The following is a 21,360-nucleotide window of genomic DNA, read 5'->3' on the forward strand; positions in this document are numbered from 1 at the left end:
GATGGGGTAAACAGAGTTGTGCCATGTCAAGGGAATAATTGTGAACGGCATGAAAGAAGACCGAACATAATATAATCTATTTACTTTACACTCCGTTTACTCTACTTTTCTTCATGAGCTTGGTGGGATTCTTCCATTATCTTTTTGTTTTCTCTGTCTTCATAGTGTCACCTGATATTGTAAAAGAAGTGAAGGCCGGACCTTATTATTTCAAGTTGTTGTATAGCTGAAATCACGCGTAACACCTTTGCGAATGGGGGGGGGGGGGGGGTTAAATGTAAAAATACACTGCATGACATGTGTACGTGGAAAAAAAAAGTGACCATTTTGGAGACTTTAATCTTCCTCATTCGGAAACTTCGGCATTCAAATTCTTTCTGGCTTTTGAGAAGATTGAGAGATTAAAGGGGTCTGTTAAAGAGTTTCGGTTGAGATGATGCTTCAGATTTTTCTTTTTTGTGATAGTGAGTAACCTTTTATAAAATATGAAAGAAAATATAAATTCAAGAGGAATTCAGAGTCTATTTGATGAAAATTGATTTTGATATGGCTGAGATATCCAAAACAGAGCAATGCTTATAAAAGGTGGGACCCACCTTGAATTAGGATCGCTTTGTTTTACTTTGTTTTTGGATATCTCAGCCATGTCAAAGCGGATTTTCAACTAAACTTTGAATTTCTGTTAGTATTGAATACTCTTATAACATTACAAAGCGTGGTTTTCTAAGTCAGGTGAAAGCTGAATCCTCACCTCAACCAATTATGAGTATTAATACTTCCCTTTAAGACTGAATCACATATCTGCACAATGATGGCTTCGTTAATCGTTACGTTCCTATGGCGATTTATTGTATTTTATCATGCGGACCAGAAATATTTCCACCACGTGACCTCCGTTCCTCGAGGGTTAAACATGTTCAATGCGCTGGCAATGAATTTTTCTGGTTGAGAAGAAATGCATGCATTATGCAAGTCACAGTCATGGGGTCATATGAAGGTGAATTGATCATCAATTCGCTCTTGACATAAAGCGTGCTTCAAGAACTACGGGGTTACTAAACTCTGCGCATCACACGCCGATATCATGATCCGACTGTACAGAATTTGAGGATCTAATTTTGGAAATGCTATAAGAACTTCAGTGATCTCATGAACTCATCGATCATACACGCAAGAAACGAGAAACGAGAGTAAAAAAAAAAATGATTTGATTTCAGCCCCTAGGTCATGCTCCCCCATTGGAACCATTCACGATGGTTTGTGCCGCCAATGTTATAAATTTAATATCTGGAATGTGTTTATTTCAACACCAAAGCTGACGTCACAGAGCGCACTTTATACAATTTTCTTATTAAGTTATTCTTTGATTTTTTTTTTTTTTTTGGGGGGGGGGGGTAGATGTCAGGTTTTCTGAGAGGTTATCGACTTCCAAAAGGATATATAATTGCAGAGGATGTGACATATATATATATATATATATATATATATATATAACTGCTTTGTATCCCTGCTTGTAAACCCAGTTTCGGAAACATACTGACCTGCAACGTGTGTGTTGATAAATAAAAATGTAATTAGCCATTTTTTTTGCCATTATATTCGGTCATTTTAATGCAATCGTCGAGCATTTAACACATTTTGCGTTCTTACTCTGTGAGCTAGAGCTTTCAAATATAACACGATGTGACAACAGAGCTGAATATTAAGAAGGTGGCTTTACTACGAAAATGATTGTCAAGAAATTGCCTTTCATTTGACGAAATTTAGCAGTAGGCATAATGGGAAATATTCATGGGCATACGTTATACTCTGGTTGGCCTCGAACCAGCGACCTCCTGATTACTAGACAGGCATCGTATCCATAGACTATACCGAGCTTCCGCCCGACATGCAGCCAGTGCTGGTTCTTATCCCTTCACAGCAGCTCAGGTTGTATACGTCTTGCGTCTAGTTGTTTCAATTGCAACTACGATTGACAAAATCATTGATTTGAATAACATAACTATTTATTTACGGCAATTGACTATCATCGGTTGATCATGGGTTATACAGTACAACACAAGATAGTCTATAGAGGTCTCGCGCTCACCCGTATCGCAAGTTCACCTTCCACACATTCTTGCAGACTATTTGGGGAACTTTGATGGACTCCATTTGCATATTCTGTTACGCTGGCAATAATTCCTGTCAAGTCTGTGAACATTTTGACAATGCGTTAAAAAAAAGGGACCAAAATATGAAAACTCGTCCCGGCCCAAGGAGGCCACTCCTGGACCTGCCGTAAAGAAACCTGAAAGAAATTCACTATAATGTATGCATTATATGTATCTACTCAGAGTATTTCTGGTTTCACAGAAGATCTCTTTAAGATTCTTTATTATTTAGAGATTATGGGCCCCCTGGGGGTCATGAAGTGGGGCATGGTGCACATTTTGTACAAATAGGCCTACCAGTATATAATATATTCTATCATCCTAAAGCGGAATGCCGGCAAAGCCTGGTGAAAAATTGACCATGCATTTTTTAAAGAAGATGAAAATGTGATTTCTGTTTTTTTTTTTCAACAAGAAGTTGAAAATGCCCCCCCCCCCAAAAAAAAAAAAAAGTTTACGCACGACTTACGACGGACGATGAATAAGCGCATTAGATACATGTACATGTACTTAGGAGCTCACTTGAGTCTTTGGCTCGTGCAGCTGAGCTAAAAATCATGTGAGGAAAGGTGGACAAAAGGCGGTCACCACAGCTTAACTCATGTTAGCCCTTGGATCCTAATGAACTCGTTGTTTTGGTGCATTTATTCGGTTACAGCTCGTTATTTCGAAGGTTCGTTATTCCGAAGGCTCTTTATTCCTAAGATTCGTTATTCCGATTGTTCCGAATTTCTTTTTCGGATTGACTAATCTTCGGAATAACGAACCTTGGGAATAACACCACAAATTTTCGGATTAACCAACCCTTTTTCATTTTCGGATTTACGAACCTCTAGGTATAGGGATTTTGCGTGTTTCGGATTAACGACCCTTCGGAATAACGACCATTCGGAATAGCGAACCTTCGGAATAACGAACAGCACCCCTTCATTCTCTGGCATGGTGAAAATATACAATGCGGAGTGAGAGTGAAGGACATTTTGACAATACATGACATTGCGTGGTTTGGGCTTAAATGAATATGCAAATCCATTCGCCTAACTTGAATTGCTCAGAAAGTACATGTATCATCTGGCGTACTCAAGCTAAACTGTATAATTTTGTTGTCTTTTCACTTCCCTTTCATGTCGACATATTTATTCTCGATATCAGCGTGTAGTAGGCCTTTGTATGACTACAGAGGGAACTGTGCACGCATATAGGTTTATTATTTCTGGTGACGTATATTTTTTCCTTGGATCATTATGTCACATACACGGTTAATCAATTACCTTTCCATTACACCTCATCTTTTCTTCTTTAATTTCACCGGAAGTGTTCTCGATGTTACTGCAGGATCGGTATTAAAAGAGCAAGAACCATATAACGGGAATGGAGAATTAAATAAAGCATAACCACCTTCACTTTCGTTTCCTATATGACCACTGTCCAATCGAAACCAGCACAATTATCTTGACTTTTATGCACAGTCGACGCCGGCCGGGATGCTTCCATCACAATCTGCTCTATAAGGACATGACCCTTCAGTGATATGTTAAAGAATTAAAGGGACTGTACAGTACTGGTTGAGGTGGGAATTCATGTTTTGAATATTCCCGAGTGACATATTGAGAAACCTCTTATGAAATATGAAAGAGCACGTAATTTTAAGAAGGATTCAACGTTTATTTGATGAAAATTGGTTTTCAAATGGCCGAGATATCCAAAAAAGTGATAATAATAAAAGGCGACAGGCCATGCCTTTTATTAGGATATCTTTGTTTCACCTTATCTTTGGATATCTCAGCCATTACAAAACCGATTTTCATCAAATAAACTTTTGATACCCCTTAGAATTGTAGCCTATGCTCTTTGACATCTCATAGGGTGCTTTCCAAATATCTTGCAAAACGTTAAAAGCTAAATCCTCACCTCGACCAGAACTGTACACACCCTTTAATCTTGATCACCGACAAAGGATTGACTTTTCATCCTAATTGCACAAAGGTAGAAATATTATAACCATCCAGTAGGCCTACACCAAAAACATTACTACTGGATTTATACCTATATCTATCATGGAAATTATGACCATGAAATGTCATTTTAGTCGCAGTGTTGATGACCTTTGAACTTTTGATCTTGACCTTTGATCACCCTCAAGTCATTTCAGGCAATTGTTCATTCATCTCTATCCTACTTATCCTACCAAATAGTATTACATATATGGCCATTGTTGTTTTTTTTTCCAGCTGTAGTCATGATTCAAGAATATTTTCTTCACTTGTTTTTTTCATTCGCCGATTTATAAGGCCTGCATCACGAGTCCCCCCCCCCACCCCCAATATCATGAATTGTGCTCTGTTAGTATCACTACCAACACAATCATGAATGAGAAATAAGTGTTACATACTTTGTTTGGTGGTGATATTTGCCATTATGTAAATGTGGTAAGATTTGAGCAAACTTGAGTAAATTTCAAATGCCATTTGGTGTGTGGATCTTTTTTTCTTCTTTTTCTGATAAAACATGACCAGTCATGTCAAACGGACATACATGTACATTGTACTTGTACAATTAATATATGGTTTGACACAATCCGATAACAACCATTGATACAGTACAGAGTCTATTAAAAAAGGTGGGCTGGAGACGGTGGGCTGTAGCCTCCCCCCCCCCCCCCCCCCCCACACACACACACAAGGACACAAAATGCTTGTATATTTTTCGCCATATATGTTTCTCTCTGTACATGTAATAAAAACCTAGAATGGCATTATAATGCTCCATCCTAACGAGGCTGGAGTGCGTGTTTTAAGAAACAAGGCACCAGACAGTCAGATTAGTAATCGCATTCTTTATCAGTGACCAGGAAGAATGTGATGACATATATTTTATATACACACACACACACACACACACACACACACACACACACACACACACACACACACACACACACACACACACACAACTGAGTGTCACACCCAAAAACTCCATTAAGAGCAGTGTGACAGACCCCTACTCCTTGGGCTTAGCAGCTCTCTAACTCCCCCCCCCCCCCCTGCAACTTTAGAAATATTCCATTTTCCCTATTCTATGACATCATACAGCAGCTCTCATACATAATCTCAGTGAAGAGGTGCGTTCATCATGAAGTACAGCAAGAAATAGTCTGGTATACAGTAGACTGATTCGCAAAATATGAATTATCATTATTCAGAGAAAATGGTTTATTCACATGTACAAAACAGTGGCAGCAGTCACACATGTATCATTCTATAATGTCATCAATCTCAGGTCTCGGCAAACATTTAATCTTGGCAATACATGTATTTACCCCCCACCCCTTTTTTGTTTTGTTAAAGGGACCTCATTTACAACCTACTACACACATTCATTATGTTCATTACAGTGTATGTAATACGTGTTAAAGGACCAACACCTACAAGCACCTGTGCTATCTCTTGGTTCTTTTAGCAACCTCATTGTGTACATTATCACTATAAATTGTACGTTCAATGAACCTCTTTTTTGATACATAGTTTTAAATTACTTAATCATCTATCCATCATATATTCGATATGTTTTTTAAAGATTTTTTTTTAGACCGTTATGTGCGCTATGTATTACTATTGATGTTAACATGAAAGTGTCGTGCTAAATTACCATTATGTATTCAAACTTTCCTGTACATAGCTTGTTGTTACAAAACTCAAACTCAAATTTGACTGTCTGCTAGTACATGTACGACGTGACAACAATATTTGAACAGTTCAACTTGATTAGGGCCTATCACATTGTTGGATGGTATGCAGAACCTTTATTTACCAGCTATTTTTTTTTTCTTCACTGTGTGCATGACATGAACACAACCCCCCCCCCAAAAAAAAAAAAAAAAAAAAAAAAAAAACATTTCACAACACCAGTAACAAGATGGGTACATTGTAGCTAGTTTTGTGCCATAACTCAACGACAGCAAATGTAATTTTGCACTTCAGCAATATATCTCACTATCTGCATCTCACCGACTTTGGGGTTCTTTTCTCAGTGCTGCACAAGACAACTTTAATGTATATGACACCAAATCAACACTTCCAAACAGCGACAAAAATGCGAACTTTGTTTCTTGGCAAAGATTCAGGTAGAGTTCAAGGATGTGATTAGTCACTGAATCAAGGACAAAATCAATAAACAACATTCTTTTTTCTTTCTGCTACAGAACGTGCACACAAGGACAGAGAAAAAAGAAATGTTCACAATGGTTGGGTCTCTCTTTTGGGCGTTGCAAAAACCTTATATTGATGATTCCAGGCAGACTTGACACATGCATAAATTAATCTATCACTGTGAAGTTGTCTTGTGGCAGCCATACAACTGTCGACCCGTTAAAACAGTAGAGCTATTCAAGGGGAAAATCCAGTCCAAATATAAGTTCATCTGATAAGAAGGAGTAAAATATTTTGAGTTCAATGATAAAATTTTGATTGAAATCGGGTGAAAAATAAGGAATTTATGACATCTTGAAGTTTTGCTAATTTTTCAGGAAACAGTTCTTGCACGGTCAATATGAATAAGGAGCATCAATAAGAATGCATTAGTGGGGCTCAAGGAAGCAGAACAAAGGAAGAATGCATGCATAAATTCTACACAGGTAACTTGTTAAACTAGTGGTATTGTAAAGGAATTACATTGCTACATTTCTGAAATATGTGGGGCTCCAATGTCATCGCCATTGCTCGGTGTAATTTCTTTGGGGTTTTTCAGAGTACGTGTATTGGTTTCTCTTCTCGAGGACAACAATAAATTCCATAAATCTATACATGTAGCTGTCGTTTATACACTACACAATGTGACATTATGAAAATCATCTCGATTTCCCTTTAGAGGCCATTCTGTTTTACTTGTGTACTTTAAAAAACAATAACAAAACAAACAAACAATATGTCACATTGAAAATACTACACAAGTATATACAAGCATATGACAGAGCTGGTATAACGATGATAATAATACTACTCATAAAATACGAATCTATATTGCGCTAAATCCACTCTATAGAGTGCTCAAAGCACATACATACTATTATTACCGCAGTCTCTTGATACATTATTTCCCACCAGCACTGACAGACAGTGCTCACTCTCCACTCCCTGGGGAGCATTCCAGCCAGTCACCATTTTACAGGCTTTTTACAGGCTTGCACATGCTGATCAACCAACGTAACACCCTAACGGGTACTCATTTAATTCCTGGGTGGAGAGCAGCAATGGGGATAAAGTGCCTTGCTGAAAGGTAAACGCGTCGGGCTTCATGGGGCTCGAACCCACGAACCTAATCACGCTCATGTGATTCAGAGACATGGGTTCTTATTCACTCGGCCATGACACCCCCAGATATTAAATCTGACTTATGGTGTCTTTGGTTGCTAAAGAAAACATGAAAAAAAAAATAAAGAAGAGAGAAAGATAGAGATTATGAGGCCCACAAGGACTTCATGTTTGTCTGAGCTTTTGAGATAATTTCAACAATAGGGCTATTCTCATTACAAAAAATCATGACATAAAAACTTGCATAATTTTACACTGCTTGTTCTCATTCCTCACAAAAAAAAAAAAAAAAAATTAATGTTAGCTCCACAGAAAAAATCACAAAGTTTCCTTACGATCTGTGCAAATCCACTTTACTCATCAACACACGCCACCATGGAAGAGTGGGTGTAGAAGTCATGTGAGTACCGGTAAATTACCTGCAAATTTTTCCGCTGGCTGCATTCTCATTGGAAAATAATTCACAAAGTTCAGCATGAATAGCAAGTTTCCACTTGAAGTTTCTGGTGGAATTTGGTACAGTTCCCTGGCAACCTTCTCAGTTTTCAAGCCCAATTAGAATGGTACATCATTACCTACAACAATGGTTAAAATAGTGATTAAAATTTGTATGTAATATAATCATAATCATAAGAGACATATACTTATATTAGTATGTGGTGATATATTAACTTAGATCTTTGTTGTTCTTGCAGTCTACAAAGTACATTTACATCAACTGCTGATATTGCTTCCAAATACTGGCTGGTAAGGCAAGCATAACTATAAACTTGTGTTCATACTCTTTCCATTACATTCTTTAAAATAACTGAAACCGAACTGTTCAGAGTCAAAATAGCATTTCCATGAATTACGATATTTGAAGTGGCTAGAATAGCATGTCACCCATTATAAACATAGATATACATACAGTACATACACTAATATATAAGATACTACTTAAACAAAACCTACAAAATGTAACCTTGGTTTGATTTTCGATTACATCCCAAAACATGATTTCAGGACAACTTGGCTGATTTTTGGTTTCTTTTGGAGGTGACAAAGTTACCTTTTGCTTTTCTTGAAGCATGAAATTATAAAAAAGAGAGAGAAAAGTAAATGTGGCATTAAAAAAAGAAATTGTATACCCATTTTTTCCATTCAAGGTTGGCTCATAACATGAGACAAGTTACAGTGTGCATGAAATCCATACAGGTACTACAGTAAGTCAGCAGTAGTTTTGACACTTGCTCATAATTATGAAAAAGCTGCAGTTAATGAGCACCAAGTCTTTGGTAAAACTGATACATGTGCAATCTTTTCAAAGCAGTTGAAATTTCAATCCCCTTATTGTTCCACAATAGAAGGTGCCCTAGTACACCTGATATAAGACCATTCACACTTCAAAGCTTTAAAAGTTGCATTCCTATGAGTTCAAGTTTCCATCACTTAATTCGTTAGGCCCCAGTCACATATAAACACGCATCCTCAAGGATCCACACAATGATCCGGGGAGATCCAGGATAGTGTCAACATCGATGGAGCGTCAATGAGTGTTGCTATGACTGTACACATGGTATCAACACGGCAGCTACATGGATAAGGCTGGAAGAGCGCGGCGTCTACACGGACAAACACGGCATCTACATGGATCAACACAGCAGTTACACGGCGGCCACACAGTTCATCCCGGATTGCTCGGCCAACAGGTCAGTCCCCGGATGACGCAAATGTTTCTGACCTCCAAAAGTTGCCGTGTTGGCCTACCGGATGTCCAAGGGTGCCCAAAGCGTCAACATGGATCTCTCCCCGGATCAACCCGGATCAGATCCGGGGTGGGGTGATCCGGCATGTCTATGTGACTGGGGCATTACGTTAAAGCCATCCAATCTGGATGAGATGTATATCATAATAGAGGGATGGCATACATTGTAGTTTTGGTCGAGATGGGGATTCAGGTTTTAACTTTTTGCGAGATAAGTAGAAACTACTTTAAATATGAAATACTGAGCATACAATTCTAAGAGGAATTAAAAGCTTACTTGATGAAAATCGGTAACTTTGAAAGGGCCGAGATATCCAAAACAAATGGGTCCTAATAAAAGGTGGGTCCCATCTTTTGCTAGGACCACTTCGGTTTACTTCATTTTTTGATATCTAATTTCAGAAGAGATTTTCATCAAACAAATTTTTAATTCCTCTTAGAATTGGGTGTTCTTTAATATTTCCTTTATCAAAGTGGTTTCTAATTATTTTACACACACAGTTAAAGGACAGGTTCACCTTCACAGACATGTGGGTTGAGTGAATGCAGCAATATCATTAAAACACATCAGTGAAAGTTTTAGGAAAATCAGACAAACCGTTCTAGAGTTATGAACTTTTGAAGTTTCTACTCACTGAAGGCTGGATGAGAAGACTACTATAGCTTGTGATGTCACAGGAGTACAACGATATAAAGAAAATGTAAAGAAAATTCAACATATCTTCACTTTACTCACTTAATAAAAGGTCTTTTGACTTCCCTCTTTCAGAAGGCAAGGGGAATAATATTATCCTTTACATACGTCCATGACAAGTTGAGGAAATGCACACTTTTTTCAAAAAGTAAAATTTTGTGAAATTCTCTTTTTATTTTCTATATGTCATTGTACGCATATGACATCATACACTGTAGTAGTCTTCTCATCCAGCAGTAACTGAGCAGATACTTTAAAAATTCATAAATATTGAACAGATTGTCTGATTTTCCCCAAACTTTCACTGCCGTGTTCTACTGATATTGTTGCATTCACTCAATCCACATGTATATAAAGGTGAACTTGTTCTTTAAAACCTGCATCCCCATCTCAACCAAAACTACCATCCCTTTAAATCTAGGTATCTTTTCTGTCAGATTAGACTCACAGCTATTAAACACATCCTTGGTAAACCCTTTTGTGGGTCATGCGATGAAAACTTAATACACATGTATACAGTAATTGCTGTTTCTAGTTTAAGTATACCTGTAAGGTGCACGAGACTGAAATCAAGACTACAAGTACTGATATTTTTCAGAGCAGCCAAATAAAAAGATCATAGAAGCATGACATTTCAGAGTGCAATAATCACGATCTCTAAGTGTGGATTCTCTGTTAATTTGCATGGACAAGATAATGCCCGTACAGCATGAATGAACAATTCTAATATGAGAAATCCAGCTCTGAGCGTACGGCCGTGGACAAGATGTTTTTACCCATTATGCCCCTCTTGACGTACAAGTGTAGGTGTACAATGTAAATGGCTACCTGACAACACTAGGGTAAAAAAATAAAAGGCAGGGCCCTCTGGTAGAGAAGTGTCACCCCTTTAGAGGCTACCCTGGGTACAGATGACCATGTTATTTTTATCAATAACAAGACTGGTCATAACACCATTTAATGAGCCACTCAAAATTTTGATTTCATCTGGCATGGCAAACTTGTCTTTTGTGTTGTTTGAAAACATGTCTTCACTATACATGATAGTCTAATTCACTGACTTCCATCTATTTCATTCTTATAGCTTCTATGGTACATCTCACTTTTCACAGAAACATATATGTGGAGAGATGTTGGTAACTCACACATCTCCCCTCTTGAATTCACAGGAAGCAAAATATAATGGGATGAATTAAAAAAGAAAAAAGTTTGAAGATGTTTAAAGTGTATGGCAATAAATCTGGCTAGTGATGGTATGTGTTCGACATTCATTCCAAGAGAATGACTGAGTAATGTTGATAAGAAGCAAGCATTGGCAGCCAGGGGCATATTGTAAATCAACGACACTCTTTATACTAAATAATAGTACTAGTAATATGACATCAAAAGTTATTTGTTGACTTTGATAAACAGAGTGAAAACAAACGAACAAAGGATATAAGTTTTCAGTAAAATGGAACAGAAATGCAAAGGTACACAGAGAGGAATTCAGAAAGCGACTGCAGTGGTTGCACTCCCAGGGTTGTGTTAATAACTAAAGGTTTTAACTCTATACGTGCCACGTTTACACGTCCAAGTCAGTCAACGGCATGCTAAGTTCGCATATTTTGCTCGATAACTCAAACCTGCCCAAACCAATCAATAAATTGCCAAATGCCACAGTACAATGAAAACTCCACTCGCAAATCCATTCTTTATGTAGCTTGTGTTGCCAAAATGTGATGGAATAGTAGTGTTCCATAGGGTTTTTTCCAGTAAATTCTTTCTTTCTTTTTCTAGGGGGTTTCTAGGGGGTTTACACCATTGATAATGGCATGTCTAGCATAAATATTTCTTTTAGCAAAAAATTTATACAATAGTACATAATGTATATGGCTTAGAAAAACAAAATGTTTTTCAAAAGTGCTCATGCATTACGGTCTAAAAAATGTGGCACACAGTGGGTTTTACACCATTGATAATGGCATGTCTAGCATAAACTTTTTTTTTTCAAAGTAATACAATAGTACATATGTATGTGGCTTTGAAAATAGAATGTTTTTCAAAAAGTGCTCATGCATTACGGTCTAAAAATGTGGCACACAGGAGGTTTACACCATTGATAATGGCATGTCTTGCATAAACATTTTTTTTTAAAAAAAAAAGTAAATACACTAGTACATACTTGTATGTATGTGGCTTTGAAAACAGAATGTTTTTTCAAAAGTGCTCATGCGTCATGGTTTCAGAATGTGGCACACAGGGGGTTTTACACCATGGCCCACACAAGTTAACCAATGGTTCTGCAACTAGAATGTGCAGCCCTTCTCCCATTTGAAGACATTCGAACCATGTTATCAAAGCACTATAAGGGTAAAGTTTGATGATGATGAGGTTGATGAGGTGTAAGTGAGGTCATAACATATCTCATCTAATTTGCGAACCTGAAAGTGGCCAATGTCTCTGCTCTTATATATATAATACATATAAAAATTCAGAATTCCTGGACTTTCCAATGATTAAAAAAAAAAAAAAAAAAATTCCCTATTCCGTTGGTTCAGTCTCACACCATTCAAGAAAGTCAACTTTGACAAGAAGTGCCGTTTCACCTCATTACTTGTATAATGATAATAATTCACAAGGTTTTCCATTGATTTGGGGGGGGGGGATTTTTTTTCTCCCAAAGTGAGCTAAAATTTGGCAGTCTGGAAAATTCAGTTTTTATTTAATACTGCTGTCTTGTTTGTCCCGTTTTTCTTTGCGTAGAATGCATGCCCTTGTGATAATGGTCTCCTAAAATCTAATGTCGAAGACATTGACTTTTCCCTCTCTCTCCCTTCATTTCATTCTGCACTGGCCAATAGGGGACCTGGGCACAGATGCATAGAAAAAAATGTAATGAAAAGCAAGTCAGCAAAAAAAAGAAAAAAAAGAAAATCAACCTGAAGTCTGGTATCAGTCAATCAGAATTGAGTATTCAGGGAGCTACATGTAAGGTTCAATTCACTGACTTATGTTTGCTCTAAACTTTATGCAACAGGGCCCTAGTATGTTTGTGCACTCGCCCAAATTGCGACCCCCGACAGAGAAACGTTATGTGGGAGGCCTTCTGTGATCCACAGATGCAAACCAATGGTGGGCAGATCGAAGTCCAGGTCGGTGTTCAGTGGCGCAGAGCAGGTGCCACTACATTGTAGTTGTGTTTTTTTTTTGTTTGTTTTTGTTTGTCTGTTTTGTTGCTGTTGTTTTTTTTACAGGCTTCAGGAGTGCAAGAATGAAAACAGGAACTGCATGTCAGCACAATTGAGAAAAAATAACCGCATCAATCACTCGCTGCAAACCTTCCGCGTCAGACAGCCATTTCTCACAGCGCAGATGCCACTCCCTCCATGTCCGATTTGATTTCATTCACTGAGTGAAATCAGAACCACAGTGGTAGAAGTGGCATCAAAATCTATCATACAATTAGGTATCAGGTACTAGCACTTTACCAGGTTTTTTCGCTGAACAGTTACATCTGCCACGATCACAAACACAAATTAGATGCAGGAATGATGTCATCACCCCTTAAAAGTCTCATACTGCTTTGCACACTAAAATAACAAGACCAAAACCAAGCTCTCGGTTGATAAATTAGCAACTATTACCCCTTTAACCCTTAAGGCAGTCACTGGTTGGTTTGCTTGACATAGAAATAGTCTTTTTTTATTGCAAAGATAAAAAAAAAAAAAACAAGAATTCAAATCAGCAGAAGACTTGTGAGGTGATAACTGCCTATTTGATTGCAACACGCAGTTGCAACTGATATCTCTGTTTCATAAAGGCAGGGGACTCTTTAAAGGAAACCAAAGGCCAAATATAAATGTGAATTGAGTGATATGAGCAGCAATCTTAGGAGAACACATCAGTGAACATTTGAGGACAATCAGACAAACTGTTCAAAAGTTATGAATTTTGAAAGTTTTAGTGCTGTCATAGCTGGATAAGGAGAATACAAGACTTCATGACATTATTTTAGACAACATCACAAAGAAAATACTATGTATACAGAGAATCTGGAGTCAATCTTATTTTTCATGAAAACTACACATTCCACAGACTTGTTATTGACATCAGTAAAGGGTAATGTCATTCCCCTACGTCCTGAAAGGGGAAAGTCAAGTGTACTTTCATTATGCTACACAAGTGAAAAATATGTTGAATTTTTCTTTTCATTTTCTTTACTTAGCTGTCCATAATGACATGGTGAAGTGTAGTAGTCTCTTTTTAACAGCGATGATGGCACTGAAACATTAAAAATGAAAAACTTTGGATCACACTGCCAGATTTTCCCCAAACTTTCACTGAAGTGCTCCACTCATATTACCACTTTCACCCAATCTTACCTGGGCTTTGGGTCCCTTAAAAATCACAGTGCCTTTGTATTTCTTACAGTGCTTTCTTCTTCCAAATTCATTGATTTTGCTACAATGCGCATTTCCCATAGACACCTGCCCGAGAACCTCATTTCCTTTGTGTTTGTGTCTCCTGCTCCATCATGATAGCTGAAGTACTTTTTTTATCGGGGGGGGGGGGGGGGGGGGGGTGTACTGTCATCAGCAAAGTACATGTCTTAATCATTCAAATTAATATCAACTTGCATTATTATTATAAGCATTTTTGTAGTAAGTGGAATTTTATGTACAATAATTGAGGTGGAAATCTTCCATTGTTCCCTATGTACCCTTTTCACGTCCTTGAAATTAGGATTGTGACATAATCTGTTGCCTGAGACACGTGTGTTGGCGCCATCTGCAAGTCAGAGACAAAGAGACTCTGTGTTATACACTGCACCTACAATGAGGAATAGAATTAGAAATCCTCCTGTGGCAAATATATCTGTTTTCATTCTTTTTTATTTTGTTTTTGTTTGTTTTTTTCCAACAGTTAGGACAAAGATTTAACGATGAGCAAGCAGGGAACCGGAAAACTGTAAAAATTTTCCTTTCATCCTGGGGAATTTCTCAAGCGATAAAAATCACACAGATTCGCCTTGCCTTTCAATTTGCAAAGAATAACAAGGCACAGACAATGACTGAATGCCAGTCATGTGAAAAACAATCATGCATACAACACGCTGCAGTGAGCTCGTAAACATGAACATGGAACTCCTGTGGAAATCAGTAGACCTCAACACAAGGAGGTAAAATGTTAAAACTGTTTACACATTTTTACGGAGGTACTTTTAAAATGGACATTTTCACGTCAGTAATTGTGCGTGCTGCACTGTGTATTACAGATGAAGTTTGTGCGCTTTTAATTCTGCGGAATCAAAACATCAGTAGAGTTTAACATTCAAGCAGCAACAAGATTCGCATGCTTTTCATTTTTGTCCTGGTTTCCCCTTTTACAGTAACAGTCCATAGAAGCACCTCTGGACAAGAATGCAATATTGCTGTCGTTGTTGTTCATTGGGCATGCACATGACTGTGTGCAAGTGCATGGGCATGAGTAGCCACGGACGGGGATCATGACGTCCATATTAGGAACTCTTCATAGTTTCGGCTCTCCCAAGGTGGCGTTGCTACGGCAACATCTGACCTCATCAGACCTTGACGAAGAATTTGATGGTGTACATGTAGTAAGTGATGAGAACCCAGAGGGAAGTGGCCAGGACGTCCATGGCCAGCAGCTCTGCGTGTGTGCCATAGACAGGGTCCCACGTGAACGGGAAGTAGGATGCCATAACCTCTGACCCGCAGTACGCCGCAATGGAATTCATGCCTGGTAGGAGAAGAAGTAGCAGTGATATTTCCAAGTGGTTTTTTTTTTCTCTCTCTTTTCTCTGCTTTCCTTTGGCTCCAACTTGCTATTTCACTTCTCACCTTTATACATTCACACATGTTCTTCATTCATACACAAATAAAAAATATTTAAAAAAAAAACATATATACACACACACACACAGACACAAAGATGTGACAGGTACAAGATACCATCAGTTCACAAAGTATTCCTGTTTCGAATCAAACCAGTTTTTGTTGTACTCCACACACACTTGAGTGCCATGCGAAATATATTTAATAACCAACAACCCATGAAAACTGCTCAGGTCATGTGCAAAATGTATGTGGAGATTTTAAAATATTGCATTGACTGGGTCATTGATAAGGGTCATCAGGGGGTGGGGTGGGGGAACTTGAATTCCCTCCCCCCCCCCAAAAAAAAAAAACCTGAAAAATGCCACAATTAGCCACAGATTTTAACTTGGCACCTTTTGCCTATGGGAAAGCCCCATGTAACTACCAGGTGGAATGAAAATATGAATATGATGCAATATTTGGTACCCTGGGGTACCAAATGAAAATCGGCCATTTTGTTGCATTTTTGTTTCTTTTTTCAGCGCTGTACCCTGGGTTACCATAAAATGTGTAAAAATAATTTTTATTATCATTAGGCACAAAAATGTTTTCTTGTTTGTGATTATATACAACATAATCAGCATTGGGATCGTTATCGCGTGCCAGTTTGTGCCGGCAATGATGATGAGAAAACAGTCGCCATGACAACATTGCACAACTGTATGATAATGGACATGAGATGGCGCTACACAACGCTGTACCCCTGGTTACAATGGTACCCCGGGGTACAGTGTGCCGAATCATATAAAAACCACATACACATAAACTGCCTCTTTCCACACAGCAAGACAACAGGCACGATTTTGGTCATTTAGAAATCATGGAAAGGAGAATGGTTGCCGAGGCAACGTGTGGCAGACCAGTCTTTCATGTCATGGCCTTTCTCCACTTCGGCTGGCTGCCTACTGGAAAGCCTCACTCACCTACGAAGAAGAACGGCGCACCTGTCCACCAGTGCTGGACATCAATCAGGTAGTAGAAGAGAGAGAGAAGAAGATATGCCATGCTGCCTGTTGTCAGGACAAAGGATACTGACCTGTATGCATCAACAAAAAAAAAGAAAAAAAGGTTTGAAGGCAGAAGCACCCATTTTTTTTTCTATTTCCACAGTGAGAAAACTCTGTAGGCAAGTCTTCACTCTTGCGCTTTGAAAGAAACCAAACTTCTACAGCAAATATTGTGAAGCTCCATTGAACATTCCTCGCATATTTGAACAAGGTCAAGTAAGGAACAAGGAAGACTTGACCTTTTTAAAGAAAATGTATCATTAATAAAAATGATGTGCTTTAAACCCAAATATTTTGCTGACCTCTAACCCAACATCTTATATCTATTCATGAAAGTGACTGTTTCTTGGGACCTTACAACCTGATTGTACAACAACTAGAGATTTTGCCCATGATCTAATCAGCATGTCTATATCTCACACTGAATCCATGGCATAGGCAAAAATAACTGCGTGTATGTGTGCATGCATGTATGTGTCTGCGTGTTTGTTTTGTTCCCTCTACCACTACCATATATTATCAGACTTTGGAAGACAGGAATTAAATCTAATTTCTGGAATCATTGTGTTTTGTGCTATTTTGTCTGAGTACCGTATTTGAGATTTAATCAGCATGTCTATATCTCACACTGAATCCATGGGCAAAACAAAAAGAAAGAAAGAAAGAAGAAAGAAAAAAGGAAAATCCACAAAATGATTCTTCTCAAACCATTCTGAAAAAATTGTGGGAAGAACTGATGGAAGGGTAACATGCTATAAAAATAACGCCTTTGGCGCCCTTAATGGTGTGGAGGAATAAACACTGTACCATTCTATTCTTTTTTTTTTTTAAATTCGTCTCTTTTCATTAAATTCCATTCATTAACAGAGTGAAACTGCCACAACACATAAACCTTTTATACATAGTTCATAGCTTGTGAGGTAAAACAAGAGAGAACAGACATACCTCACTTGACAAGGCCACAGTCATAAATGCTGTGATTGTCAAAATTTCTATATTTGGCACAATTTTGATTCCACATGACTGGAATTGTGACCTGCAACAACGGTTTCAGGCTAAAGACGCAAGAGCAAATTCCCTCCTAGGCAGGGTACAAAGATCTTTACCATTATTTTTGTCGATTTGGGTTTTTTGCATAAATCGAATCTTTGATATGTTTTCTACATCCACACTAAATTTCATAGCATCAGACTAAGTTTTTCCTATCGAAAATGGAATTTTAAGCACCCTATGTTGGATCGCACTCGTCAGTTTCGAGCTTCTTTCGAAAGCCGCGCCAATATCCCCAGCATTGCTACGGCGCAGGGTCTCGCATGCGATTGGCTGGTGCGTCGCACACATTTACATAATTCGGCTTTCGGAGACACCAGTTGCAGCGTTTTGGGAATGCTTTGTGCACGCGTGCATGATTACATGCTCCATTGTTCTTGGTATACTTGTAGTGGTTTATACGCTCGCTCTGTAGTGCGTGCTCTTCGTTTGGCTTTCTATCCAAACTATTCTACCGCAATATTCGACAACGGAAGTGACACAAAAATCATGTAGCACGACATAATCGTGTGAAAAGAAAAAAAAAATAGTCTACTTGTACATGTAGTAAAAATTATGACAGCAGACTGACTCAAGGGAAGGATGATGAGAGGAGAGGAGAGGTCACATGACCGGTTAACCAGTTATATTCAAATACTACACATCAAGATCGCACCAAACTAACGAGTCGTACGTGTTTGTTTGTTTGTTTGTTTGATTGGATATAATCAACACCACCGAACAAGGCAACATATGCACGCATGCGATTGGCTGGTGCGTCGCACACATTTACATAATTCGGCTTTCGGAGACACCAGTTGCAGCGTTTTGGGAATGCTTTGTGCACGCGTGCATGATTACATGCTCCATTGTTCTTGGTATACTTGTAGTGGTTTATACGCTCGCTCTGTAGTGCGTGCTCTTCGTTTGGCTTTCTATCCAAACTATTCTACCGCAATATTCGACAACGGAAGTGACACAAAAATCATGTAGCACGACATAATCGTGTGAAAAGAAAAAAAAAAAAGTCTACTTGTACATGTAGTAAAAATTATGACAGCAGACTGACTCAAGGGAAGGATGATGAGAGGAGAGGAGAGGTCACATGACCGGTTAACCAGTTATATTCAAATACTACACATCAAGATCGCACCAAACTAACGAGTCGTACGTGTTTGTTTGTTTGTTTGTTTGATTGGATATAATCAACACCACCGAACAAGGCAACATATGCACGGCTTGTAAAAGCAAAACAAACAGGAAGCGTGATCCTTGCCAGCACTAGCATTTTTCTGCCTTCAAAAGGGTCGCCAATGATAAAGACAAATCAACGATGAAAACGCGATTTGTAAATGTGTGGATTCGCCACCCGCTCCTGTTACATGCACATGGTCATGACGTGTGGACGCCATTGCGTAATGCGTGCACCATACACTTGTACACTATACGTGCAATTATCGTATCCGCCATCTTGAAAGACGTACTGGTAAAACAAACCCGAGCGAACCGCATTGTTTTTCGGCTCCATACGCTGAGCTCGTAGGAAGGGTGCCCGGAAAATTTGACTCTCTCAGTGAGCCAATCAGAAGGCGATGTGGTTGCTAGAGGCGGAGCTTAACATCGATTGGCACCATCGTACGGATGGGTGATTCTCACCTCGCATCGCCGCTCGGACATTGTCTTAGAGTAAGAGGTGAATCTTCAAAGCCCGTTTTCTCGCAATTTTGTCAGGCTAAGAACTTAAAAAGTGCATTTTATTTCGCTTTCCATGCCCACTTATGGTGCCGAAGTATACAAGTGTTTTATATCAATGCAAAGCTTAGGAAATGGGCAATGTGATTCAGTGAAAAAATGAATTTTCAAAATGCCCGACTTTTGCCTGAAACCGTTGTCGTGGGTCACAAATGATCACAGCTGCATAGAATACAGGTTTGAATGTGGGCAGCATTTGTCATCATGTAATTGATCTCAGCTCAAGCAGAACATAACAACTGATGAGCAAAAATAGACTCTTCATCAGTTTATGTACACAACGGCAGATAAGTTTACCTTCCATGCTTCCTGTGAACACTGCAAATTTGGGGGTGAGGCAGCTGTGAGGGCACTTTGGTCTTCCTCCCTCCCCCTCTCCCTCCCCCTCCCCTTCCCCCTGCTCATCCCCCACTCTGCCACAAACAACCTTGCAACTACCAGTTGTAACTTATCTAAACTACACTCTGCACTACATTAGCTTATCACTTACGCTTAGAGATAAGATTTGGAAAGATTCCTTGATTTTGGGGGTATAGTCTGTCTCACCCCCCCCCCCCACCCAACAACACACACATACCTTACCCAAGCGAAAATACCTGCCAAGTTTGGTGAAAATATGACAATGCCTTCTCAAGAAGAGGATGAAATTGTACAATTTACGCCCTAATTTCAACCCCCCACCCCCTAGCTCCCAGGGGGCACGTTCCCCTGGATCCGCTATGAACAAACTTCAGTCATTAATGCACTAATTCATAGCATTAACTTAGCTCTTTCACTTTTGGTTCTTGAGAAGATGATCATTAAAGAAAATCCTAGATTTTGGAGGGTTTGGAGGGTTTGCATGCAAGCAGCAAGCAATTGCTTGTGCTAGCTAACAAAAGATTTTGCTTGCAAGCAATTGCTCATTTTTGTGCATAAGGATTCAAGCAAAAGCATTTTCAGCATTCGTCCCCATTTCCAACATTTCTGTATACTTAATTTTTTTTGTGTGTAAACTTATCCTTTACTTTGTATTAGGATGAAATCTATGTATTCAATTTCTGTAATATATTTATAGGTTTCTGTTGGAAATGAAAAAAAAAAATGAATCAATCAATGAATGAAAAAAAGGATAGCACAAGTATGTGCAATTATTTATGCATATGGCATGAAATAAGCACTATTAGACTCCTGTGGATCAGAGGGTAACACAGGAAGGCAATCACTATCTGGGTGGAAAACCAATACAATGTGACAGTACATGTATATCAAACATCATCCAGTCGCTGACTGAATATGAAGTCTTTTTGTTCTACATCTGGACTGGAATGGCAAATAAACTCTAGCATAAAACATACTGTATACAGTGAATAGTTCGCAAGGTTTTTTTTTAATTTTCGTGAATTTCACGAGTCAGGTGCTATTTGCGAAATTAAAGACACGCGAAAATATTGACTATGATCAAGCTATGAATGTGACGTAGGAGTATACATTTCTCCATTTGGCATAGGACTCCAGAATTTGAGAATTTAACCACTCGCGAAATCATCAGGAAGCTGGGATTCGCAAAAATTTAGACGCCCTAAATATATGGCGTATACTGTACATTTTAATGCCGGCTAGTGTCAAATCACTCATGGACTGCCATCAAATATCAAACCAGAGCAAAAGTCGACAGTAACTGTAATTGATAACTGTGCTCAAATAGGGAGGAAAAAGCAGTTTTCTGCATCGTGTGTCATTCAAAGTACAATGTTCACTACAATTACGTACTGGGCATTACTTCATCTGGAACATCAGTCAAAATCAAT

General features: G+C 38.6%; 1 protein-coding gene across 1 annotated transcript in view; it reads right to left on the reverse strand.

The window, feature by feature from the left end:
* Positions 1-14,583: 14,583 nt before the first annotated feature.
* Positions 14,584-21,360, reverse strand: part of LOC139727094 (heparan-alpha-glucosaminide N-acetyltransferase-like) — a 94,957-nt gene continuing 88,180 nt past the window's right edge. Inside the window, exons 17-18 of the mRNA XM_071638074.1 lie at positions 16,706-16,818; positions 14,584-15,645 (exon numbers count right to left, since the gene is read on the reverse strand). Coding sequence (XP_071494175.1) covers positions 15,467-15,645; positions 16,706-16,818 — 292 coding nt within the window. The 3' untranslated portion in view covers positions 14,584-15,466. The remainder of the gene's footprint in view (positions 15,646-16,705; positions 16,819-21,360) is intronic.

Source organism: Diadema antillarum, unplaced genomic scaffold (genome assembly GCF_040938485.1).
Source record: "Diadema antillarum isolate AM-2024a unplaced genomic scaffold, OU_Dant_1.0 seq00000119_RagTag, whole genome shotgun sequence".
Taxonomy (NCBI): domain Eukaryota; kingdom Metazoa; phylum Echinodermata; class Echinoidea; order Diadematoida; family Diadematidae; genus Diadema; species Diadema antillarum.